The sequence below is a fragment of the Giraffa tippelskirchi genome, chromosome 6, assembly GCF_054371585.1.
Source record: "Giraffa tippelskirchi isolate mGirTip1 chromosome 6, T2T-mGirTip1v1.2.pri, whole genome shotgun sequence".
Taxonomy (NCBI): Eukaryota; Metazoa; Chordata; class Mammalia; order Artiodactyla; family Giraffidae; genus Giraffa; species Giraffa tippelskirchi.
This window is the reverse complement of record NC_137280.1, coordinates 157581195-157607819: the sequence shown is the minus strand read 5'-3', so window position 1 is coordinate 157607819 and position 26625 is coordinate 157581195. Positions and strand designations below refer to the sequence as shown.

The window sequence follows — 26625 nt, the reverse complement described above, 5'->3', positions numbered from 1 at the left end:
GGACCTTTTTATTTTCAAAATGTTTTCAGAGATACCACTGTCTAGCTGAAAAGAAAGGAACGCCGGATATGCTGAGTATTTTGGTATCACTGTTCAACTTATAAGATTGCAGCTAACTTTAGGGCTAGCTACCTCCATACAAATAACAGCATTTAATACTAATACTTAAAATTATATACTATGTAGAAATTTTTTGAACCCTCAGTTTTGTCACTTTATCCCTCTAATGCTTAAAATACAGGAAGAAATAGTGTTGCTGTTAGAATGTAGGCTTTTAGGAAATTTTTCTTTATTGTGGGAAATGCTTTTCTCAATACGTACTTGTTTAGAACCACTTTGTATGCCTTGTCTCCCCTGGACAATTATGGGAGGGAAAGAATTGTTAACAAATACATAATGAATTAATAGAATCCTTCAAAAGAGACCATTAGCCAGAAAAAAAAAAAAAAACCCTCAAATTTCATCTTCTCCCTGGGCCTTGCTCTGGTACTAAATTTTGAACTGCCCCTAGAGGAGGAAGAAAATAATGAAATTAAATGTTTAGCTGTATTTAGACAGAAGTAATCAATTTTAAGATATCCCTTGGTTTTATTTTAACTTAACCCTGTGAATAATTCACAAAAATACACATACAGAAGCAAATAAAACTATACAGTCAAACTAAATATCCAGCAGATACAACAAGTAGTCAGAAGGTCAAAGATGGATAGTTGTTCAGTGGCTGATGAAATTGTTCACATAATTTAAAAAAATCAACTTGGAATTAATGAATATGTTCAACGAAAGTATTCTAGGTATTTTTAACATACAAAAGAAATTGGTCATTTATAAATGGTTGAATGGGTAACATGCATTGATCAGTACACAATGACCAAGAATATTTATTAAATTCAAACTATTTACTATTGTAAACATTAAACAAAAGCATTATGAGATCTAAATACAGTCTTCGACAATTCCAACAAAATAAGTGGTACGTTTAAAAAATAAAGCTGATGAGCAATAGATCCACTCTATATATTCTCTTTTCAACAGTTCCAGCAGAGATAGCAGTTATTTTAAAAAAGTATACAGCAAGGATTGTTCCTATTGCAATGGCAAATTCTGGAAACTGTAAATACAAATAAAGTCATTGAACAGTCAGACGGTCATATTCCTAATTCAGGAAGAAGTAACAGTAAGAACAGTCTGCAATCCAGTTATACTCAATTGTCAACAGAGAATGCTTTTTCATAGTTCTTTTCTCAAGAAACAGCAAAACTTTGGCAATTGAATGTATTGAAAATATATTTTCAAAGTTCAAGATACAGTCATAACATTGTGTGAAAGGTGATCTGTACACCAAGGCTCAGAGGTTGGTAAAGATAGCTTACAAAGCTGCTGGAACAGTTACCAGCAGAATCTTGAGTTCTATTTGCATAGCTCACACATCACTGGAATGTGGAAAGGTGTGCTATTTTTTTTGGCAAGAGCAAAGGAGACATTATACTGATGTGATTTACCATTTTGGGCATGCTGAATCCATGCAGAACACTGCGGCGAAGGCTGCTACCTGACATCGTTAGTTTTTGTATACTGGTTTTGTTTTTGCTGAAGCAGTTCTGTTATAGCCAGAAGCTTTTTCAGTACATGCTAGACAAGGAAAAACAATATGAAAATAATTAGTAAATGAATGAAAGCTCTGTCAAATCTCAGGGATGGGAAACCTGGATTTGAAAGATACCATATGAAGTCAAAGGGATTCATAGAATTGTAAGTGTGTATTACTCAGTCCTTGATTGAATATTTCTGGTCATGTTATTTTGGTTGAGATAGCATTTTTTTACTCAACGAAACAAACTCATTTCTGTTGGGCATTCTCATATCTACTTAGGCCTGAACAACCTCTAGGATAGAACATCTTACCAGAAGACAAGAGTTATCATTATAAATGACACATCTCAAGCCCTGTAAGACCACATAAGGGCAATCAGGCTACAGTCCAATCATGAAAAGAATGACAACAATGGGCCTAAAATTAAATCATTCAGCTCCTTTATGGTTTCTTAGAAAGTTTAATTGGGCCAAATTCTTCAAAAAAAAGTATTTAAGGCAAGCCATATAATAAACCCAGCTCCAGTATATCAGGAAGGCAATTTACATGCCAAGGGCATATAAGTCAGTCTATGGCACATATTCTGCCTACGTTTCAAAAGTGATTGGAACCTAAGTGAATCGTGCTATTATCTAAACTGGGAAAAAATGAGAATTGTAGAATCTCAGATTGAAGAGAACTGAGAATCACTGAACTCAACGTGTTAACCTCTCCTATAAGGTCCCTGGCCAAATGTCGGCCACTGTGGTGACAGTGCTTAGTTTTTAAGGCCATACTCCAGCATCTCTGGATCTTGAAATGTTTTCATCAGTCTTAAAACACATGCATAATTTTCATGTGTTTGACAGTTTGCAGTTACCTGGCCATGCACAGTGTGTGTGTGAGAGAAGCAGACAGAAAAACATCACTACTGATTGATCGTTAGCTCACTTACCACTTCCATACACGCCACAAAGGGTATAAACGCCACCGTTTTTTCAGTAGAGTTCACATTAACTTAGAAGCAAGGTTTGACATTTTGTGGTATCAAAAATACGTAATCTTAATCTGGGCTCATCATTCCTGTTTGCTGAGATCTTTGTGGGTTTTGATTCAGAGTCTTAAAACTTTAATATAATTAATAAAGTAAGACTAATTGTAATTCAGCTATTTACCAGCTCTCAAAGAACCTTATGCTTATATTGTGCTTAAGTGTAAAGAAATAACACTGTTAACGAAGGCTGGCAAAAACCTACCTGTTGTGCACCACGCTCATTACTGAGCGTCCTCAGTTCATCTGAATGGGCCACACAAATCTCATGCAAGGCTGCTAAATCACGGGAAAGGTCAGTTCTAGAATGCTCTGTAGTGTCCGGAAGTTCAGGTACATTCTTTAAGGGAATCATAAAACTGCATTTAGAAATACGACTATTATCTCTTCTGAAAAGATCCTAAATGGTACAGTAGATAAAATTTAATACATAATAATCTCTTAAAATTCAACTTGATAGATTTTATGACCTCAATATTCACACAAAAATCAGGTTTCATTTTCTTCAATCACAGGACAAAATACCGTGCAGTATTACTGCTATTCTAAGCAAATGGTTTTTCTAATTTTTTTTAAAACCTATGAAGAGTTTTTTAAAGAAAAAAAAATCTGGAGGACAAATAATGCAAGCATTAACTCTTTAATATGGATTAAAGGCAACCCAAACTTAAAATTCCTACGCTCTTTCAGACTGACTTTCATGATTAAACTGGTATAATTTGTCCAAACTCATCAGCATAATAAGAGCTACATTACAAGTGTTAATGAGAATCGTTCAGGTCTATAATTATCTGTGGACTGTGCCACAAACACATAACTAATATATAGAAATCCGTGTTAATTATCTTCAGATAAAGTAACTTAGTGTCAATACAGTACTACCAACCTGTTATACTGAATACTGATTTTACTTTGTTTCAAGTTCCACTACTTTGTTAAAGCAGCTAAAGCAGCAACAGACTGGCATAGTGGTGAGGTGGGCAGCTAAGAAGATAATGAAAGACAAGACAGAAACTGAAAAATGACACAAGAAATCCAAAAGCCACAAAACTGTATTCTTAGTGAAAACTACTTATCCTAAGAATAAATGATTATAATCAAATGAAATAATTTGTTTAGGAAGGTAGACAAAAATATGCAGCTTTTGAATTTTTTTTTCAGTTCTGCATAGAAAGCTTTTAGGTGTCAAAATACTTAAAAAATTATATACATACCCCTAGTTCATCTAAAAACATGATCATGCGATGTTTATTACTTTTGATGAATGGATTGACACCTTCCATGTAAGGCTCCTAAAAATATAAATATTTTTATAAGTCTTACTATATGGATGAAAAGCATCTGATCTGTAACAAAAACCATACATACAGTAAACATTCTTATAAACCATATTATCAGTAGCAGAGCATATTTGTAATAGTTTAATCATAAAATGACTATTTTCCTTCTAATATAAGCAAGCAGCTATTCTAAGAAATAGGAGATGAATAGGAAATGTTTTTACCTTAGCTCCAAATTCCACAAGATTTGCTAAGTTCTGCACAGACTTAGCCACTAATATCAGTGTTCTTGCAGCAATAGGAGACGGGGAATCTATAAGAGAATTGGGCACAGCTAATGACACCAACTCCAAAGGAACTTGCAGGTAAACCACTATAAATTTAGCACTTTAATATTTCTTTACAGTTAAAAATACCAAGATTCTTCCATTCAAAATGCAGTGGTTTTTGGCAAGTGTATGACCTGTATGAATCAAAGAGCTTGATTTAAAGGGGGGAAGCCAAACACACTTACCAGCACTTGTAGTTTGTGAAAGGGTACTACAAGGCTCAGCAATTCCCAACTGGTTGATATATTACAAAATACCTCAAAACTTGATCACTAAAAAGACTGTCACTCCACATACCCTTTGGGACAATTCACAAATTGTGAATTTCAACCCACCCAGGTTGTCAATTTGCAATATGAACAGTTTCCTGCTCCCAGCCTCCACTGAGTCAAGTAAATCTCTTTAAAGGTCAATAACAAAAATTAAGTCTGGAATCTCGGCTTTGAGGAGAGAAACATATAATTTATTATAATTTATTAATTTTAAAAAGTTTTTTTTAAAGGTTAATCAGGAAATACTGCCCTATAGTGACAGTAGGATGTAAACGAAAAGTATTTGTCTATTAATTTTAAGCTCTGAAACGTGATTATTTTCTAGTAAAAGCCTATAGATAGTCTCTCTGGCTGCCTGATTTTAGACTGTATTCTTTTTATCTTAAGCTGCTAAACTTAAAATAATAAATAATAATAATAAAAAACTTAAATAATACTGCCTAGTGATTCAGAGTCCAACATTCAGATAAACACATCTCTCCAAAAGAATTCTAAACCCTTAATTCTTAATTGACCCAAAGATATAACCATTTTAGTAGCAACAGAAAGTATTTACAGAGAGATGATGGCTACAAAGGTAAAATTTAAGATATTCCAAAAATGTTTAATACAGTTTTAAGCTTCAAATTATTAAGACAAAACTGCTTCAGATTCCTTCTGCTGATGGAATGGCTTATGATTACATTTATAGTCACAAATATCATTCTTATCCTTTGTTTGAAAAGCCTACTACAATATCAGAAAGTCAGTCCATAATGGGCATATGAGTAACATGCAAAACTGAATTTGGTTTGGTGGAGTTTAAAATGCCAATTATCATTATGTAGTTTGTGACAAGAAATCTCTATTGGAAAATCTCAAAGGGTTCCTTCATAAGTATTTGTACAATACTACTACAATTGCAGCTATAATTTTAAAATCCAACTTGCAATGGTGGTGACGAGCCAATACTGCAGACTGGAAAAGGTCCTAAGAGTCTGAGAACAGGTAGGGACAGGCCAAAAAATGGTATGTGTCTACTTATGCCATCTCAGGCCTCGGACAGTAGTGGAAAGACAGGAGCAAAAGCAAAATGCAAAGAAAAGGTTTAAAACAGCAAAAACAAGTCGGGTGCTTTTTTATACCAAGTCTTAGAAGTAAATAATTAAAAAATCAGATTTAAAAGAAAAAATGAATAACCTCACTAAAGAGTATGAAACTTTTTTTTTTTAATTTCAAAATGTATTACCTGAGATGATATTAAACATCCGTGGATTCAGGATGGCAGGACAGATAAGTCGAAGAAAAACAAAACCGCTGAATGGGAGGGAAATTTTGTTATTTTAGAAAACTACTATAATGTGTTACATTAAAATAATAAAAATTTTAATACCTGTAGAGCCATGAACTAATGTAGGGCTGACCAAATATACAACTTTATGAAAATAATAAGCTATTTTAAGAACATATATATATATATTCTGCTTCTTAAACATATTTACTTATCTCATTTAGAATTTTAGGTTTACTTTGGGAAGATTTAAGTTATATTTGTAAAATCCACTGTTTATTTGAGGCCAACAGTGCATTTTATACTTACTTTGAGGAAGGAGCATCCTTAGGAACACTAGGAATTTCTAAAATATTGTAGGAGTACAAGTAAACCTTTTCAATAGACACACAGTTCTGTAAAGGCCTTAAAATTGACATTTTCTCACTTCTCTTTCCTCTTTCTTAGAACAGTCTCTCTTATAAATCAAGTTCGTTATACTTTGTTCACTAGTTAATATGTAAAAATTAAGAATCCATTGTACTAGGGGAAAAGTGACTTCTTAATAAATGACAAAGTATACAAACATAATGTTGAGCTTTTAAGGCAATGGAGGAAAAGACATTAGGCATTCTAAAGTTAAAAAAATATCTCAAATTACAAAATAGTAACAGCAAAACAAAACTTAGTATAAACGCACATTTAACAACAGTTGTCATAAGATTTTACCTGCTAATCTTACTTACTCTGGGAACAGAGTACAAAGTACATCTACAAGTGTATATAGCTATTGCTAGTCTGCCCCCTTCAGTTACTGGTATAGTCCTCATCTAGGTAATATTTCTCTTAATTTACTCAAAGAGGGATCCACACTCATAACTGACCTCTCACCTGCCCTTGGAAAGACAAGCATTATTTCCAAGTTGATAAAATTCTTTCTAGAGATTAAAATGATTGACACAGTCTCTCTTCTCTATTAGAGTGAATAACCCAACTTCTCAGCATTTACCTCCCCACAATGTTGTTTGCTAATTTTGGGAAATCTTAGAAAAGGAATATGTTGATTCTCAGATGGCACATTAAATCTTTAGATGTCTTTTAATTTATTAGGAAATTTGCATAAGTTTTACTTGAAAACATTTTGATATATTTGCCTTTGAATCTGAAATATAACCTAACCACACTGAACCATAAAAGAATTTCAGTGTGCAAATCTACTTTCTGTGAATTCTTAGAGGTAACTTTACATATAAGAGGGATACTATGTATCTACATGTATATTTAAAAGCTTAACCAGGGGCAGAAGTCACCACCTAGGCCATAAATGCCCCTTAAAATACCCTGTCATATCAAACCACATAGCAGAATTTCCAGCTGTTTGCTTAACAAACATACTTGTTTGAAACTTACAGACCAGTTTTCACTTGTATCACACACAACTGTGCTGAAACATATGCTTGTAATTCTTTTCTATTCCTCTCAATCGCTACTAAAGCCAAAAAATGTAAAATCGAAAATTCTTAAATATTTATCATATCATTAGTAACCAAGAGATTTTATCTGTAAAGTGAGATATCTCTACAAATATAGGTTGGGGACAGGATTAATGCACATTTTCAAAACAATTTCTGTGATACTGGTGTCTTCAGTAGTTGCCCAGTTTTTTTTTATGGTCTGTAACATGATGGGCAGCATATGTTCTATATGATAAATTTTATTATCATTAGACCGCTGAATTCTCTGATGCTTTTGCAGTAATTTTCCTACTGTCTTGAATAGGTTGTGGTGTGCTTAATAAAGCCTTTCAGATGTTAAGGATATTAGATTGGGTCTTAGACGTTTTGTCTTTAGTTCTGCCTTAGCCACTATCTATCTATATAACCTTAAGCAAACAATTCAGCTTCTACAGATCTCCTTCCTCGTTGCAAAAGTTAAAATAATACCAAAGTCTTCCTATATAAGCTACAAAATGCTATAACTAGACAGAGTAATTCCTTCTAATTATTGCACAACTAACACTGAGACAGCTTCAGAGCTATAGACTCGGGGAGGGGACGAGCACCAAGACACAGACTGTTACAGACCAATGTCTGTATGGTTCAGTTATTGCTTTTCCTAGAGACACACCAACTAATCTTAGTCTCCCCCCTCCCTCTCCTACCTCTGTTTCTCTCTCCTTTTTATGTATGTAGACACATACGGGCTTCCCTGGTGGCTCTGCAGTAAAGACTCTGCCTGCCAATGCAGGAGACTCAGGTTAAATCTTGGGCCAGGAAGATCCCCTGGAGAAGGAAATGGCAACCCACTCCAGTGTTCTTGCCTGGAGAATCCCATGGAGAGGAGCCTGGCAGGCTACAGTCCATGGGTTTGCAAAAAAGTTGGACATGACTCAGTGGCTAAACAACAACAATACACATATATGCATGAATGTATATGTGTGTGTGTGTGAAGGGTACTATATGATGTTAGCTACATATTTTTGTTGGTTAAATAACTTTTAATCTCATTCTGTATGGTTTAAAAACAAAAAAAAAGACCTTCCCAAATAGTTAATTGACTATCAGTGAATATTCAGGTTTTTAGAAAATGCAAAATGGTAACTAGCTAAGTATTTCATAGTAACTTCAAAAAAAAAAAAAAAACACAGTAAGTTAAAGTTTAGGAGCTATCTGAATTTAGAAAATATTCAACAGGGCCTGACATAAAATTCAAAGAAAAAAGGTCTTTAATTATATACTATATACTGTTAGTCTTCACATTTCCACACTTATCCACTTGACTGTTGATGCAAGCTATTAAAATGATTTAACAAATCAATTAATAAGCCTTACCTAACAACTCTTGTTCTCATCGTGGTATTTGTAGGCCACTTGTGCTGAACAGATTTCTGTAAACAGCCATAAATATACCTCAGTGTCCTGCCAAAATAACACAATCATCTCAGTACAGAAAGCAAGTGAAAATACTGATCTCATTGCAGTCTAAAGCTTATGACATTTTTAAATGCAACTAGCCTTTTCCCCCAAAAAAAGTACTCTGGTACAAGTAATGATAAGGGAAACTTGGGTCTTCGTCATTTAGCCAATTCTTTATGTCTACTATGGAGGAAATCCTACCATTTTCAGATTACTTCTATATCAATGAAAAGAATGAAAAGACACTAGAATGGAGGCAGATTTTAATGTAAGTTAACTTCTGCCTGAATAAGTGAATTCACTAACACTGGAAGCCACTAAGCAGATACCAAGTAATTATCTTGTGCACGTACTGAGGAAGATATTCAGCTATAGATGGGAGAGGTACATATGTTTCATGATCTAAAGTCTGAGACTCTAAGCTTCTATTCATTCCCCAAGTTACTAGATAAACCAGACATACTGGCCTGTATAAAAACATGATTTATTTTAATGCAAATATTTCACTTTGGTTTCTTCAAGTCACTTTTTCCTTAAATACAATTCATCGTGTAAAGATTAAAAACTCTCCTTTTTCAAAGTATAACATCAGGATAGTGGAAAAGCTTACACATGTTTTTAGAAATACAGATTTTAAAAAGGCAATATACAATTTCTTGTCAAATTAAAATTTCACCACTTACGGTGGAAGTATTTCTGAAGCCATGAATATTTTCTCCACAAGCTCTGAAAGTATGTTCAATAGGTGTGCTAAATTAGTGTTCACATCTTCATTTTTTTCTAACTTTGATGGACTTAACTAAGAGAAGGAATAAATCAATATAAATGCGTCTTGGCAATAATAAATGCAAATAAATCAAGGTAATCAAACAGTTGTTTGCGAAATTCTCTGTTTTTCCATTTTTCAATCTGTATTAGTCTTTTGGTGGTGTTGGTGGGGCTAAATGGGAATTTCAAGTAGTTTACTCTATGGAACTCCTACTAGGCTTATTACTGTTAATTCCCAACTACTCAACTGAAGAGCAAGCAATGATTATTCAACAATTTTCAGTTGCCTTGGGGTTAATACTAATCAATAAAATTTTCTTTTATTCATTTACCACATTTTACCATAGACTTTACAGGCACACGAAACTGTATTAGATTTTAAATATAATATTCCCAACTACAACACAAAAACCCCATTTAAGTGGCCACATATTCATAGATATATTGTAGTATTTAATTGGGAAGAAAAATCACCATATATTATTATAAAACCTATCTTAATTCTAAATTTATGTGAGGAAAAAACTTACTAAAATAGAAAAGTTCTTATGAATAAGACTTTTTAGATGACTGATAAAATACCAGATGCCTCAGTGGCAGCATCATGAACCTCCCAGTAACTTTTGATATGTAAGAATGCTGTCTAGAATCAATGGGGTAGATGTATCTATGGCAATCTAAATACCTTAGCCTGGATTCAACATCCAGAGACTTTCTGCATTTCCGTATCCTTTATACTTAGGCTATCTATGGTGTTAACCCCAGGTCTGCAATACTATATTATCAATTTGTTCTCTTTGAGTTAATAAGTAAAAATTGACAACTTAGTGCAGAATTAACATCTTGACTGATCCCAGTGTACAGTATTAAAAGCAATTCCTTTATTCTGTATCAGATGTAAATAATAATATCCTTCTGTAGTTGCTCTACCTTCAAAATAAAATGATAAAGTAGTTACATAAATGAGATTCTACTCTTTTTCTTAATGGTTTGTTATGAGTTTACATTCCGAACCGTGGGATCAAACCCAGGTTGCCTGCATTGCAGGCAGATTCCTTACCATCTGAGCCACCAGGGAAGCCTGAGCCTTTAATAATTAATCCTAAAAGGATGTCTTTTATTTGCTTTTAAGGGGATACCTCTGATGTTCCTACTACTCCCCTCCCTGGCACAAAAAAAAAAAACCCCTAAGGACAAACCTAGATATTATTTAGAACTTATCCCTTGACAAAAACTTCAATTTATGTTACGTACACTTTCTGAAAGTAGTATATACTTTTATCATTAGTACAGTAGAAAAAATGATAAAGTACTTTCACGTATTTCTGGCACAATTTGAGGTTTTTAATCCCCAAAGTACATCTTTTTGAAGTCTGTTTTGCATAATATTTTTCTAATTGCATTACAAAAGGTATCACTGCTCTCATGAACAGTTTCAGACAGCTAATACATTTTCCTTAAAGTTAGCTATAAAGTATTACCTAGTAAATATGCTTTTTGCTGAAATACAACATTACTCACCTCACAAGACTGCTTGCTTTCCATTATCTTTAAGATAGAGTCTTTCAAAGCATGATGAACGAATTGTGTGGCAGTAGCTTTCATATACTGCTCCATCAAGGTGCTCGCAAGCGTTGTGGCTCGAAATAGGGTGGTGGCTTCATCTACATAAATATTTAATATTAAAAAATTATTTGTAAAGGATTGTACTATTGTGAATCAAATTGGAAATTAATTGAATTCATTGTTTTCCTTAACCAATTATAACCATTTAAGCATATTTATCTTATGCATGCAGCATTACTGAATATAATGATGTCCTGTATTTCTATAAACTTAATTCTTCAAAAGACTTCTATTACTTCATAACATCATAAACAGAAGGGATTCACACTGCCATGTTCATATGAACACACAAAGGCTTCAGACAGTTACATGGCTTGTCACTAAGACTAAAGAGCCAAATATTGACAAAACTAGGACCAGAATCCAGCCTTGCTTTCCACTGAGCCCAACTGGAAAATATGAGTTGATTTCTAAACAAGCATATAACATAAAATCCCAGTATAGTCTAACATATAGCCATTAATAACTTTTAATAAAATTCTTAAAAACACACATATTGAAAGAAAATTTCAGTATAAAATATGTACCACCACTTTATATTTTTGCATTTTCTATGAGTAGGAGGAAATAGTTCTAAATTCTACCGCTTATTAATACCTGGGGAACCTACAAGCAAGTATTGTGTGAGTCAAAGTGCTGGTTGGAAGTGGGTTATTCTGACGTATTTACAGGTGGTTACAAAGTACAATGTGTCCAGCTACCTAGAAAATACCTATCTATATAGACGCTAGAAATAAAATGCAGCTGACACCCAACTTTTGTGCAATGAATTTATAAGCAAAAAAAAATAAGAACATGGTAAGCATACCAAACTATTCTTAATAATTAGATGCACTATGAACCAATGATCTGGACATGGAAGTCACTTTCTTATTGCTTCTGATACTAATTTGCTATGACAGAAACCTGTATTAAATATAACTAACCCCCTGCTTCCTATATTAGCCAGTGTAAGAATCAGAACTGACACTCCAACTAATTTTTTAATGAAGGAAAAACTGAGTAACTTTCTCTGTAAGATGATTTAATTATTTAATGTTTTAAGATAAAGTCCATATATACTTGATTATAAAAGAAAGCTGAACGCCGAAGAATTGATGCTTTTGGACTGTGGTGTTGGAGAAGACTCTTGAGAGTACCTTGGACTGCAAGGAGATCCAATCAGTCCTTCCTAAAGGAAATCAGTCCTGAATATTCATGGAAAGGACTGATGCTGAAGCTGAAACTCCAATCCTTTGGCCACCTTATGCAAAGAACTAACTCATTGGAAAAGACCCTGATGCTGGGAAAAATTGAAGACAGGAGGAGAAGGGGACGACAGAGGATGAGATGACTGGACGACATCCTGACTCAATGGACGTGAGTTTGGGTAAACTCTGGGAGTTGGTGATTGGAAGGGAGTTCTGGTGTGCTGCAGTCCATGGGGTCGCAAGGAGTTGGACACGACCGAGTGACTGAACTGAATCATTAACCCAGTTTTTAAAAGTATCACACTAACACTTCCATACTATACCTTCCATGCTTATTTCTCTGTCATTTAGTGTACATAACAATAATGATTCAAGCTTTTCATGAAGAAAAATCCTCAGCAGAATGCTAGCCAGTAGTGTTCGGTCCTGCCCGCATACATGTGATAAAGCGTAGACTACATGAAGCTCCTTTTGCAGTATAAGCTAAAAAAGACATCGAGAAAGGTTGTTGAAAGTATACAACATTGAGCATTCTGATTAACAGAAAATATGTTCTTCTGTGAGCTTCCCAGGTGGCACCAGTGGTAAAGAACCCACCTGCCAATGCAGGAGACGTGAGAGAGATGGGCCCAACACATTCTCAGTTTAGGAGTATGTTCTACTGTATACAAGTATTAAAAACAGAATGAGACTGTAGCCTTTATAGTCATAGACTTCATACCAGTGTCATACTGCTGCAAGGCTTTTCAATCTTCTCTGCCTGTCACTGTGCCACTGAACTATGAAATTACTATATTTAACTCAATGGACCTTTCATTAAAAGTTAACTATTTCTCTTAGTGCTTTTACAAATAAATAGTCTGGTAAATAACTTAAATACCTCTTTAAATTCGCTGTACTCTTCTTCTGGCATGATCTTTTCCATAGAATATCGTGCTCGGACACGCAGGGATCCTGGTTCAATACCTTTCAATGGTATATGGGAGCTGAGCAAAAACCATTCATCTGTGGCATGCCCCTTCTGTAACCGGCTCAACTGGCAGCGCATAAATACTTCGACAGAAAAACATCAAATGATTACTGTCTCAAAAGATGACACTGTAACTAGTCCCACAAATTTTCCTAATGTTATGTCTTCTCTATACTGTTAAATGCTTTTCATTAAAGGACTTTTAAGTAATATCACAAATTTAACACTTAATGCTTGCTTCATTCATTTACTGAATGCCTACTATGTGCCAGACTCTGATAGTCAAGGATGTGGAATACAGACATGATTAAGACGTGGTCTCTGACATGCATGGAGGTCACCGGGTAGCCAAGGAGGCAAGAAATCAGTTGTGGTACCCTGCGGTAAGTGCTATCAAGTTGCTAATGCTAATGAAGTACAGACAAATAATTTGTAATTCAGCCCGTGAAGTTTTAAACATCCATTCCAAACAGATACCCGTTAAGCTGACCTGTAACAGGATCTGGAGGTGTAACTAAGTAGAAAGGTAGAGAAAAAAAAGGCAGTGTGCGCACAGTCTGAACACAAGGTATGATGGTTTTAAAATCCACGGATAATTTAAGAGCTATAAGAAGGCTGGCGCAGCTGGAGAGAAGAATATACAGAAGATTAAGAATGAGGAGGAGTAGGTCAGGAAAGGGTTCTGTATCATTACTAGGGGGTTAGATTTTATCTTAAAAATAATGGGAACCACTAAAAAATGTTAACCATTTAGAACAGTACAGAAATTACAGAATATAGCAAAAAATTCAGGCTTTGATTCTGTTAACATATATCACTTTTTTTTTCTTCCTAAGCCTGATTTTTAAGAAGATATTTAAGGATTAATCTAATTCACTCTGGTGTGAATTGCTAAATCCCACTGCCACCTGTTTCAGAAACAGCCTGGGAAAAGTGTGCTGCTGAGAACAAGGACTGACTACTAGAAATGAACGGTGTTTTAAAGAAAAAAATTTAATAGAGTGCTTTTTTTCATGTACATGGAAAGGATAGGAGAGAAGGAGAAACCTAAAAAGTAGGAAGAAGGGGTAAAGAAGCATCACAGAGAGATGACCACTGTCACTTGTCTTTTTCTTGTTATTCATTGGGTTAGGAGGGTGAACAGACACTACTTTAATCTTGAGGGCTTAAGATTACAGTATATACAATTAAGCCATTTTGGTCTTTATTTTTTGGATGCATTCTCTCTCAACAACTAATACTTTCATATGTACAAAAAGCAATCTCAAGTTACACTACTTACATACCTTTATAATTTCCATTTTAGACTCTACTTCATTATGAACTTCCAAAGTATATAAAACACACTATTTTACTTTAGAAAGAAATTTCTATATTAACTTACAGATATCAGGATCTTTGCTTTTCTTCGTTTTATTACTAAGAGTTATTTCAAATCTGTTGATGTCAGGAGGAAGATCACTAAAGAAGCATGCAGGGAGAAAAAGAATTAAGAAAATGTCCTGGCATCAAACTATCTAATTCCTTCGTCTCTAGTATCAAATAAGCTTCCTATTTATTTCTGCTACTAACCCAGTTCAAAGTGGTAGATTTAAAACTAGATTCAAAACAGGTTTATCATTTGGTACACAAGAATACAGACAAATAAATTACACTTTGCCTATCATCTTTAACTTCCCCAAGTAAATTGTGGAAACCCTCATAAATATTTTGTATGTGTATGTTAGTAAATGCTTTTGGATTTGTCACTATGAATAACTAGGTGATAAACCACAGACATAGCACTTTACTAACAAAAGTGAATAGATACGACAGAAAACAAATATAGGTACTATTAAAATGCCTGAGCCTGGCACCTTGTTCTGATTGGCTTAGATACAGAGTTAAGAGAAAAAACAGGGAAAGAAAATGCATTATAGGAAAAGAAAATCATCTAATGTAATGAGAAAATAAGACTTACTCAAAGACAAACTCTTCTGACCACACAGGGTTTTGCCCTTCCCTTGCATGAGTTTTTGCTACCTGGACGCTATTCAGGTAGATGTTACAATATGGATTAGTAAAATGTTTTACTGGGAGTTTATGGGCTTCTTCAATATGTAAAACAAGACTGCTGACCTAAAGAAAACACAAAAAGTATTACCCCAGATTTCAAGAATCACACATTAGGTTTCAAAGGCAATTATAAAAACTCAAAGTAGTGACTCTTTTTCAGGAAACATGATTTTCAGTTATGTTTTCCTTTTTAAGTGACATAGAATAACATTCAAGCATTCAGCAAATTCTCACTTAAAAAATAAATATAATTGTATTTTACAAGTTATTATTCCAATCATAGTCCTACAAAAATAATGAAATACACCTTTTTTACTATAAAACCATGATTCAGAGGAAATAAAGTTGAGAAGAGGATTCTTGATTAATTTAAGTAAATAACTGTCACCACCCAAAGCAAAGCCTAACATACTACATAATGCTCCTCTGGAAGATTTTATTTATATATAGAGTTCCACAGCTAGAAAATATTTAAAAAATACTGGTTCTACCTTTTCATTTTACAGAAAAGGATACAGATCCTAAGAAGCCATTTTTCAGTTTTGATGCCAAAATTTAGATTCTGATTCCAAAATTCTAGTATCAGGTTCTCTTTCCCTCTTGCCACCTACTATTTGTATGGCCTTGCACAAGTCAATTTCTATGAGCCTCTGCTTCCTCAGATGTAAAATTAGGATGAAGTCTACATTGCAAGCGGAGAAGGCAATGGCACCCCACTGCAGTACTCTTGCCTGGAAAATCCCATGGACGGAGGAGCCTGGGAGGCTGCAGTCCATGGGGTCGCTAAGAGTGAGACACTGAGCGACTTCACTTGCACTCTTCACTTTCATGCACTGGAGAAGGAAATGGCAACCCACTCCAGTGTTCTTGCCTGGAGAATCCCAGGGGCGGTGGAGCCTGGTGGGCTGCCGTCTGTGGGGTCGCACAGAGTCGGACACGACTGAAGCAACTTAGCAGCAGCAGCTACATTGCAAGTTGTTGTAAAGATTAGAAATGATATGTATAGAAGCACAAGTGGAAACACTGGCACATAAATGCCCCTGGGGAGATTATCAGACTGCTGGGTACAGGGAACATAATTTAGAGTCATCTAAAAATAACCATTCATCCACTTCTTGGTTAAATTCACCTAGCTTACTGGAAATTCCCATAAGTATTAATAAAACGAGTTACTTTAGTCAATAAATACTGTACTAGGCTTTCCTCAAAACTCCAAGAATGTTAAACTTACTTTTTTTCAATTATCTGGGGATAGCTAGAAGAAAAAAGCAAAGAAATGGAGGCTATACAATTGACTTTACATACCTAGAAAAAAAGAGAAAGCCTAGCTTTACTCTCCATAAATGAACATGCAGGACATGTTAAGGTTTCAGAAAAGATAGGATACTACCTGTAAGTTATATAATAGGTTTCAAAAGCAACTAATATAAAAAACACTAAAATTACCAGGATTAGTACTTTCAGTCAGATGATTTTTTCAATGAGCACTTTTAGTTCTTGTTTGACACAGGCCAAAATAATTATTTGAAGAAAAGAATAATAGTGCCAAACAGAATAGTTTCTGTTTTCGTTGACTTGGTATTGGAACTTTTAAGTAGAAGAAAAAAGTCCTTGGTATGTATTCAACAGATGGCATTAGGGATGAAGTACCCTATACAAGGCAGTGAAGAATCTGCCTGCAGTGAAGGAGATGTGGGTTCAATCTCTGGGTCGGGAAGATCTCCTGGAGAAGAAAATGGCAACCACTCCAGTATTCTTGCCTGGGAAATCTCATGGACAGAGAAGCTCAGTGGGCTACAGTCCATGGAGTCATAAGAGTCAGACACAACTTAGCAACTAAACAACGACCCAGCAAGGATATAAGAATATTCTTCTTCATAAAGAAATAACTATTTCTCCTGCTGCTGAAGCCAAGTGGGAGCATGGCTTTAAAATGCCTGAAAAAGATTAACCTCTCTTAAGAAATCTAAAGTATTTGAAATGTTGCCCAAAACAGTTCAGAGAAATAAAGGGCAAAGTGATAAAGCAAAACACAATCACAAATCAAAGAAAATAAAATTTCACCTGACGCAGGCGTTTATTAGATGTCCCTGGACTACTTTTCCTTAAGTTGCAAAATGCCTGCAGACCTTTCATCCAATCCTACGAAAAAGAACAACAGCATTTCAAAGAAATACTATATAACAGTTTATGCAGTTTCCAGTCATCAATTTGGGTTCTTCCTCAAAATTCAATAGTTCTTTCCTTCTCTACACTCAAAGAGGATCCTGCACTTTAAATGTACCTGTGCTCCAACAAAGTAAAACAGTGACCAAAACAGTTGTAATAATTCTGCAAAATACTGACTGTATTATTGCAGAATCTCTAAACTAATCCTAAGTGTCAATGAGTGATTGTTTATTAGCCAAAAAAGACATATACATATAACTGCCAAAGCAATTAAACTTCAGGCACCATAAGGTAGAATTTAACTTGATACATTTTGTGAAAGGAACGCTGACTGCAAAACCAACTGATGATGTGATGACTGATTTGATGACTAGTTTTCTAATCTTTACCTTAGACCATGAAACGTATAATGGGATCTGGGTGATTTATAAGCCTTTCAAATATTAATGTTAGATATAAAATATTGCAGCCTAATACTAAAACTAAGTTTCAGATATATTCTCAAATGTTTAATACCCTACTACACTGGAGAAAGAATAATTTTAGGTTTATAAATTAAATACTTGGCATACATGTTTCTAGAAAGTTCTGTACTATTGCTTCACTCAATTATGTCTTCAGTGTGTTGGCTCCTTCAATAAATCTGAGTTCTGTCAATGTTTAGAGTACATCTTTTAATGGGCAAATTTAAGACTAAATCAATTACCATAGCTTTTAGAAAGAGAAGACAATAACCAAGAGATCCTACAGGTCACCAAAGTAACAAAAATTTGGAATACCAGTGGCATTTTTGGACTTTAAGAGGTATATGAAAACATGAAATATGGAAAGAGTATAGATAAATAAGAAAATGTTCTATTTCTACATTATGCGAGACACCCGAAACATACTGAAATGTCATCAAGGTGTGTAGCGCGTCTTTAGAAAGAGAGAGCATGGTAAAATAACTGAGCGGTAGGAGAGTCAAGTTTCAGTTTCGTTCCTAACGCAATTTCTAATGATTAAAAAGATGTCAAAGTTACCAAAATAGTATGAGCCCTATTTTTGCAAATGAGGGATAAATACCCATGCTCAAACAGAAAAGAATCTGCCTGCAATGCAGGAGACCCAGGTATGAACCCTGGATTGGAAAGATCCCCTGGAGAAGGTAATGAATACTCACTCCAGTGTTCCTGAAGAATCCCATGGACAGAGGGGCCTGGTGGGCTACAGTCCATGGGGTCACAACGAGTCAGACTAATACTTTCACTTGTTTCACCCATGAAACAAGGTTTTATGTGTATTACAAGCTAATAATGAGTATTCAATTGTGACATTTTTTCCATGACGTGAAAAATGATATGTAATTATGAGCCATAAAACACAATGGCTCATTCATCAAGTTTATTCTACAGCCAAACATATCTTCATAATTTATGAATCAGGAGCACAAGCCAGGATCCAGAGTTTTAAAAGCATCTGTCTCATATCCAGAATTGGCAAATTATCTGCTTTTTTCAATAAAGTCACATTCTTTCACCTCTAAACTACTTTCAGGTTCCTTCCACAGAGTATTAGCAGAAGAAAATACAGCCATATATCTACAAAATACCACTGAACACCCCAGAAATATTGTGGTTCAGAGAAATCAATGTATTTTTAAAAGGAGATCTTTAAAAACATTTCTTCACATTACTTAAAATTTAATAAAAGTTTTAATAAAGGCACTGCACCTGGATCAATGGCTAATACTGAAAGAAAACATTATATCTAGACTTAGAAGAAAAATAGAAAAATTCCTCAAATTTTTCCTTGTGGTAACTTTCTATTTTTTAGATACAGAGTTCAACCAGTGAAGAATAGCCAACGCTTATTAGCAAAACTAACTGACTTACCTTTTTGAGTATACTGAGAATATCTACAACCTTTCTTCAGAGAAGATTTTAAATGATCATTCTCAGTTGAGCTGAACATCATAAGAATATTTTAAGGTCAATTTAAAATGGAATTTCCCCAATAACCCTTCACTGTGTTTTTTTGCATTTCTTTCAAAAATTTTTTTACACATGAAAGTTCTTATTGCTTAAAATAAAAGATGATTAGATTCCAGGCATCTTTTTTATCACCTTATCTTAAGTGCAATAATTTTCTATTCTAGTTAAGAAAATATGGACTGAATAAAGGTTTATAGTAGTTGAAAAAAACATTTAACTTACCTCTGCCTGTTCTGGAGTTTCTCCTGCAAAGTAGAAGATGTAATGTTCTTCACTAAAGTGCTGAACCACTATCTGGAAACAGTTTGGCCTTTAAAATACAAACAAAAAGTTATTAGGAAGTTCAACAAAATATACTGATTACAGCACTTATACCAACTTTAGAAAAAAAATCATAATTATGTTATTTATACAAAATTTAACAATTCATTTAGAGAAATAATCCACTGTACTAGATTACTAAAAAGAATATGTCAGTTGCATATATTTTAGAAAGCTTTCTGTCTGTACTACTGAAATCTATCAAAGTTTAAAAACATTTCAAAGTACTATGTAAATTATTTTAAAATAGAAAAGTTACAAGAAAATTGAAAAGTTAAAATTGAAGCAGAAGTGCTAGAAGTGCATATAGCTAAAGACTTTAAAGCAAATAAAATGTTACTAAACTTGCGGCTTCAGAATGATATATAATATACATTTCTATGTACAGAGAAAGGACTAGACATTCTGGGTCTAAAGAATGGCTATCTTAATGGCTATCTCTCAGTAGATTATGGGTGATTTTAATTTTCTTCTTTATAACTTTATTTATTTAAAAAAAATTTTAACAGCTGGCCATTTTTCATCTGTTAAAATGGAAACATCAACAAGCTTATTGTGAGGATCAAATGACCTAATAGTAGTGTACAATAAATATTAGTTCTTATCTTCCAATAAGTATGTACTGTACTACATATAATTCACTTGACAATACAATATTGGTAGTTTACATATTTTTTGAAGATGTGTTGTTTTTCCAATTAGATTTGAAAATGTTTAAAAGGGCCTTCAAACTTTTGAAATTCAGTAAGTGTTATTTGTATTTCTTGCTTTAACCAAAGATATATCTCAGACCTTGGTGTTAGAAGGTCATAGCAAAATACCCAGAGTACAAGCTTAACATATGGATTAAAGATAAAAAAAAATGTCTTCAATGCTTTAAGAATACCATAAAACAATGGAATATGTCAATTGAAAACTTCTGATTCTGAAAGTGGTTTGTACCAGACTAACCCTCCTGGATGGATAAAATATAAACCAAACAAAACACAACTGTATGAAGTCACTGGAGAACAATGAGGTAGCCAAGACTTGAGGGACCAAGATATAATGAGGTGAGACTGACATTCTCCACAACTGTTCTTTTCAAGGTGTTTGCCAATTCCTAAACTGTTTAGGGCTCCAGGAAGCTGAGGCGATAAACAGAAAGCATCTAAGAGGCTAAAAAGCTAACCAAGCACATTCAGAGTTTCACAGTGTTGGGAGAAACAAATGAATTCAGGGCATTTAGATGAGGAGGCTTTCTGCTGAAACCCCGGAAGGGCTATGCCTTCAGAATTAAGATCAAATCAGAGATAAAACAGCCTTCACCAATACTTCCAGTGGATCCCTAGGCAGATCAATATGAACTACCCCTACTCTAACTTATCTGGCAGAACAGTCCTCTCTGGAGGCAATAACGTTATCTACAGCTTCTACAGTTTGTCACATACTATGTCCACTATTCAGTCAAACATAAGTTGACATTACAGGAATCAGGATCAAATGACTGAAAAGCTGAAAGAAAAACAAATGAGAAAGACCTACATATAACACAGATGTTGAGGACAGATACAACTTTCAAATATTTTAATAGCAATTAAAATGCTTTGAAAAAGATAATAAAGAATTTTGTTAGATAACTAGAAATATAAAAGATGACTCAAGTGGAAATTATAAAGTGGCAAATGTAATAAATACAATTAAGACCTCAACAAATGCATTTAACTATAGAAGGATAGTGAACTGAAAGACAAATCAGAAGAAAATATCCAACCTGAGGCACAGAAAGGAAAACAATTATGAAAAACACAGAGGAAACTGTTTAACAGACACATGGGACATGGTAAAAGGTACATAACGTGTAACATGAATTCCAGAAGATTGAAGTGAATGTGGCAGTAGGACTGTTTAAAAAGATACTAACAAAGAATTTTTCAAAATTGACAAGAGACATCAGGTCTTAAGAATAAAGAAGCTCTACAAACACGATACATTTTTAAAATATTTTTTTGACAGTAGGCACATATTGATTTAACTTTTGAAAATCTAAGATAAGGAAAGATCTCAAAGCTTCCAGAGAAAGATGAAATAAGTTTACACCTTGAAGGAAAAAAAAAAAATATCCATAATCTCTAAAAGAGAAACAATTAGAATGACAAAATGTTGGAAAGTAGAGACTCTTTACAAGGGTGAAAGAAAATAATCACCAAACCTAAAATGTAATATCCATCAAAAACATCCTTTTTACATAGATTAAACAATAAATACTGCCACAGTAAAAGATTCAGCTTAAGAAAAGATAAAGATGCAAAATTCCCATATAAATATTCAGTACAGCAATAACTATCTGTATGACTGAAATGTCTTTCAACTTGTGCTTCTGAAACAGTTAATATTTAAAGTAAAGCAGTATTAAAAGTCAGAAGTTTAATATAAAGAAACAGAATATTAGAAACATCTCAATAATGCTGAAAAAACCTGGAAAAATTGCACAGCTACACAACTAAAGCACTGGAGAAAACACCTGCATGGCAGTGCTGACCAGCATTCCTGCACCGCAGGCTGGGTGTGCGTGGCGGTCATCTCTACTGCTGTGGGCTGCCATGAACTTTCACGTTGCTGCTGCTGCTGCTGCTGCTGCTAAGTCGCTTCAGTCGTGTCCGACTCTGTGCGACCCCATAGACGGCAGCCCACCAGGCTCCACCGTCCCTGGGATTCTCCAGGCAAGAATACTGGAGTGGGTTGCCATTTCCTTCTCCAGTGCATGAAAGGGAAAAGTGAAAGTGAAGTCGCTCAGACGTATCGACTCTTAGCGACCCCATGGACTGTAGCCTACCAGGCTCCTCCGTCCGTGGGATTTTCCAGGCAAGAGTACTGGAGTGGGGTGCCACTGCCTTCTCCGATACTGGGCTCTATGCTTACACAAAGCAAGAAACATTCAATGACTTCATCTATTTGATAACAACAAATACTCTATTCTCAGGATTTTCAGCAGTCACTGGAGGAAATGCTCACTCTCCTTTCTCTGGTCCTGTGTGCCACCTCTGCTCTCATGAAGGAAGTGGCTCTGTGAGAAAATCCCAGCACACAGAGTAAGGCAGAGTAGCAAGACTGAGAAGAAGCCAGAGGTCTGATCCAACTGCATCTGAGGGCCAAGTTTCCCAAATTGTTAAGGGAGCAGGAAAAAGCGTAAATCTTATCTCACTCAGATTTTGTCTTTTTTTTTGGACAGCTGTTTTCAAGAGATATTAAGAAGTGTTTGGGGCTGGGGAAAATCGAGAGTATCAGGGTCAAATGAATTCATGAAATACTTCATAGTATTTTATGATGATTCACATAGTATTTCATGATGATTCACAGTATTTCATGTTGATTCACAGTATTTCATGTTGATTCCCTCTTGATGATTCACAATACAAACATGGGCTACAACTTCAAAATGTCCCGCTGTATGGAAAATTATTTGTTCAATTCAGCATCTGCCAAACCCATTTGACCACTTAAAAGATGCACTGTTAAATTTCAAATAATACTAATGTGATCTCCTAAACACAATTTGGAAAAAATGACAAGCTTGTACGCTCTACAGGTATTTCTCTTGAAACTTTCCCAAATTATATAGGAAAAACTGAAGTTGCCTAGTAGAAATGCCATCCTGCAACAGAAAATAAACCGTTAAAAATTTGTTGTAATTGTCTGTGTTTTATTCAACATGCCTGTGTGCCTTACTCAGTCGCCCAGTCATGTCCGACTGTTTGCCATCCCCATGGACTGTTCGCCCACGAGGCTCCCCTGTCCACGGGATTTTCAGGCAAGAATACTGGAGTAGGTTGCCATTTCCTTCTCCAGGGGATCTTCCTGACTTAGGAAGCAAACCAGCATCTCTTGTGTCTCCTGCATTGGGAGACAGATTCTTTACCACTGGTGCCACCTGGGAAGCCCCCATAGCAATATGTAATAAAACTGCTTGCTAAGTATACCCAAAAACACTCTAGAATGGATTCATAACAGATGGTCCATCAGTCCATCTTTTAAGTGGTTAAATAGGTTTATTGATAATACTGATGGTGAAATATAAAGAAAGGCCCTTGTTACAAAAATCTAGATGGAATTAAGTGCTGAATTTGCCTTGTGATGTTCAGGATTTACTTATATTTATTCTTAAAAACTGTAACATTAATGTAAGAAAAAAAGTTTTAATTTCAAATCTGAAATAGTCTCTCTTCTTTTCTATTGAAATAATTGTTTTTATACTACAGTTGTCTCTCAATGTCAGCTTTCTTAGGAATCAAGTTAATAGTACAACTGAGTGATCTAGTACTATCAGATGCATTGAGTTAACCAAGAGTGATAAAATAGGAGAAAGGTGACAAGAATCAAAGTCATTCAAAAGACTGCCAATAAGTTCAGGGAAACTCACTGCATACAGAGTTAAGTCTTAATACAGGACATCCATAGATTTCTGTTGATATAGTGGAAGTACAATTTTATGCATAAGTTAGTCTAAAACAGAAAGAAAAGTATCCTAGAAAGTAAATATGACATTTTCAGATGATTTTTGGGCTCTCAAAACTGGTTTGCTATACTTTGAAATGATCTGAACATACTATTTTATTATTAAAACAATTCCAAAAAGAAATAGGAAACCAATTTCTTACCTGCCAAAGAGACTATCATGAACAACATAGACAGAACACACGCTGAGATCTATTAATCCTTTTGGTTTTGTAGCTCGTTTTTCACTTTCAAAATAAATAAGTTGGGCATCACTGCCCTCTAAGATAAAATATAAATTTTTCCACCTTTTTCCCTTTCCTGTTAAAAAACAACAAATTGTTTTCTCTTAACCAAATAATGAACTATAAAATCACCGATAGTCATAAAAATGATCATTTGCTTAAAAAAAGTCAAATATATTTCATATTTCAATTTTTATTCCCAAAGCTTCAATAATACCAATCCTTAAAAAATGAGAAAATGTCTGTAATCTATCTGTAGAAAAATATTTTGTTATATTCCTTGTTTTAATGAACCACAAGGTAAGTGACAAGGGTAACTTAACAGTGTATTTAGAGATTTCATTACAATAAATCGTTAAAATTCTTACTTAGCATTAATTCTTTTCTGGTCATAAGGAAAAACAATCTCTTCTACTAGTCATGCACCCCTCATCCCCCACATTTCTTAATGCCAAACTGAGGCAAATATATAAAATAGAAACATCAATACCATGAATGTGATAAATGTCAATAAGAATTTTTGCTTAAAAAAAAGTTATGGACAGACAAGAGACCAGGGGACCAAGAATCAGATGCCAAGTTATTAAATTCATATCTCAATGATAAGATTTATGCCCAATACTTACAATGTTTCTATTAAATGTTAATAGCAAAATACTGAAGCTGAATCTTTAGTCTTAAAAGTTTACACTCACCTTTTTTAAGAAGATAACCTTTTTTAACAATGTTTTTATAAAAGGCATCCTTTGTTTTACGACGAATTGTATTATAAATTTCCTTGCCATCCACTGTATCATTGAGTACTTGTTCTTGATCCTGAATTTTCAAAAATATTAACATTATTTCATAAATTCTTGATGGAAATGAAGTAAAATCTACTAAACTACCAACTTAAAAACCAGATTGTGTCTGTCTAGACATTAAAAAAAAATTAATACCAAAATCTAAAGTAATGTAAACATATATATTAAGAGATCCTGCTTTCCAATTTTCAAAAAGGTACCCTTACCATTTCTCAAGAACTATTTTTTAAAATACAGTTTTTTGTGTGCTTTAAAGCAACACTGTTTTGAAAACATGCATTTGTCCCAGCATAACTGATAGATTTGAACCAATTTGAGCATAAAGCAAATTCATGTTTGCTTATGCACAATTACATCCTCTAGAAACTCTAAGTGAATGCAGAAAGCTGCACCCAGCTGAAATGAGATGCCTAGGAATATGCAAAATAGATCCCAAAAGCCTAACGGCCTCCCCAGATTCACTGAGTGTTATAAGCCATACTCATCCAGCCACATCTGGCGTCTTAATGTGTCTGATTTGAAATAGTCCTCCTTGTACCACTTCGCACTATTTACAACCCTTCTGATGGCCTCTTCCACAAGAAAACTTCAGGCCTTTTTCAAGGTAAAGTGCCTTATTTATTGTACTACTTGGTGCGAGAGTAATTGCTGTTTTTGCACTGTTGAACTTTACCATTTGATTTTGGAATACATTCTTAAATAAATGTGGTTATGTTATACATCATTTTAATGTGTATTTCTCGCTTTATGCTTTTTTGCTAATGACTTATTATTTGCTATTTAGTTTTTAGACTATGGAAATGATGTTAAGACAAACAGCAAATTCGAGCTATTTTTTATTCGCGTTCAAATGCATTGTAAAGCAGCAGAGACAACTTGCAACATAAACAACACATTTGGCCCAGGAACATGAACATACAGTGCAAGGGTGGTTCAAGAGGTTTCGCAAAGTAGATGAGAACCTTGAAGATGAAGAGCACGGTGGCTGGCCATAGTCAATTGACAACGACCAATTGAGAGCAATCATTGAAGCTGATCCTCTTACAACTACAGGAGAAGCTGCTTAAGAACGCATGTCAATCATTCTACGGTATTCATCATTTGAAGCAAATTGGGAAAGGTGAAAAATCTCCATTAAGTGGGTTCCTCATAAGCTGACTGAAAATCAAAATCATTTTGTGGTATCATCTTCTCTTATTCTACATGACAATGAACCATTTCTCTTATCAGACTGTGATGTGCAACGAAACTGGGTTTTATACAATCAGCTCAGTGGCTAGAGTGAGAAGAAGCTCCAAAACACTTCCCAAGCCAAACCTGCACCAAAAAGCCGTCACGGTCAGTGTTTGGTGGTCTGCTGCTG

General features: G+C 34.6%; 2 protein-coding genes across 37 annotated transcripts in view; one reads left to right on the top strand and one right to left on the bottom strand.

The window, feature by feature from the left end:
* CCNH (cyclin H) overlaps positions 1-13442 on the top strand; it is a 375519-nt gene extending 362077 nt beyond the window's left edge. Inside the window, exons 11-13 of one of the 4 annotated variants that reach the window (XR_014057584.1) lie at positions 4200-4269; positions 12109-12422; positions 13181-13442. The gene's annotated coding sequence lies outside the window, so the exon portion shown is untranslated. Of the gene's footprint in view, positions 1-29; positions 193-4199; positions 4270-12108; positions 12423-13180 lie in introns of those variants that run through there. The other 3 variants (XR_014057582.1, XR_014057585.1, XR_014057583.1) reach the window with 3 other exon arrangements.
* The window catches only part of RASA1 (RAS p21 protein activator 1), a 112266-nt gene that overhangs the window by 3203 nt on the left and 82438 nt on the right, over positions 1-26625 (bottom strand). For 5 of the 33 annotated variants that reach the window (XR_014057575.1, XR_014057581.1, XR_014057571.1 and 2 more), the window contains exons 10-26: positions 25155-25275; positions 24379-24535; positions 19643-19730; positions 17343-17420; positions 15184-15341; positions 14608-14684; positions 13134-13306; positions 12577-12736; positions 10959-11101; positions 9353-9468; positions 8586-8672; positions 5734-5801; positions 4129-4217; positions 3839-3916; positions 3511-3608; positions 2830-2964; positions 1503-1632 (exon numbers count right to left, since the gene is read on the bottom strand). Coding sequence is in view for 18 of the 33 variants with exons in the window: in XM_081503936.1 (XP_081360062.1) it covers positions 1549-1632; positions 2830-2964; positions 3839-3916; positions 4129-4217; positions 5734-5801; positions 8586-8672; positions 9353-9468; positions 10959-11101; positions 12577-12736; positions 13134-13306; positions 14608-14684; positions 15184-15341; positions 17343-17420; positions 19643-19730; positions 24379-24535; positions 25155-25275 (1812 nt within the window). In the remaining 15 variants the exon portion in view is untranslated. Of the gene's footprint in view, positions 1-267; positions 508-568; positions 1633-2829; positions 2965-3510; positions 3609-3838; positions 3917-4128; positions 4218-5733; positions 5802-8585; positions 8673-9352; positions 9469-10958; positions 11102-12576; positions 12737-13133; positions 13307-14607; positions 14685-15183; positions 15342-17342; positions 17421-19642; positions 19731-24378; positions 24536-25154; positions 25276-26625 lie in introns of those variants that run through there. The other 28 variants (XR_014057573.1, XR_014057578.1, XR_014057569.1 and 25 more) reach the window with 9 other exon arrangements.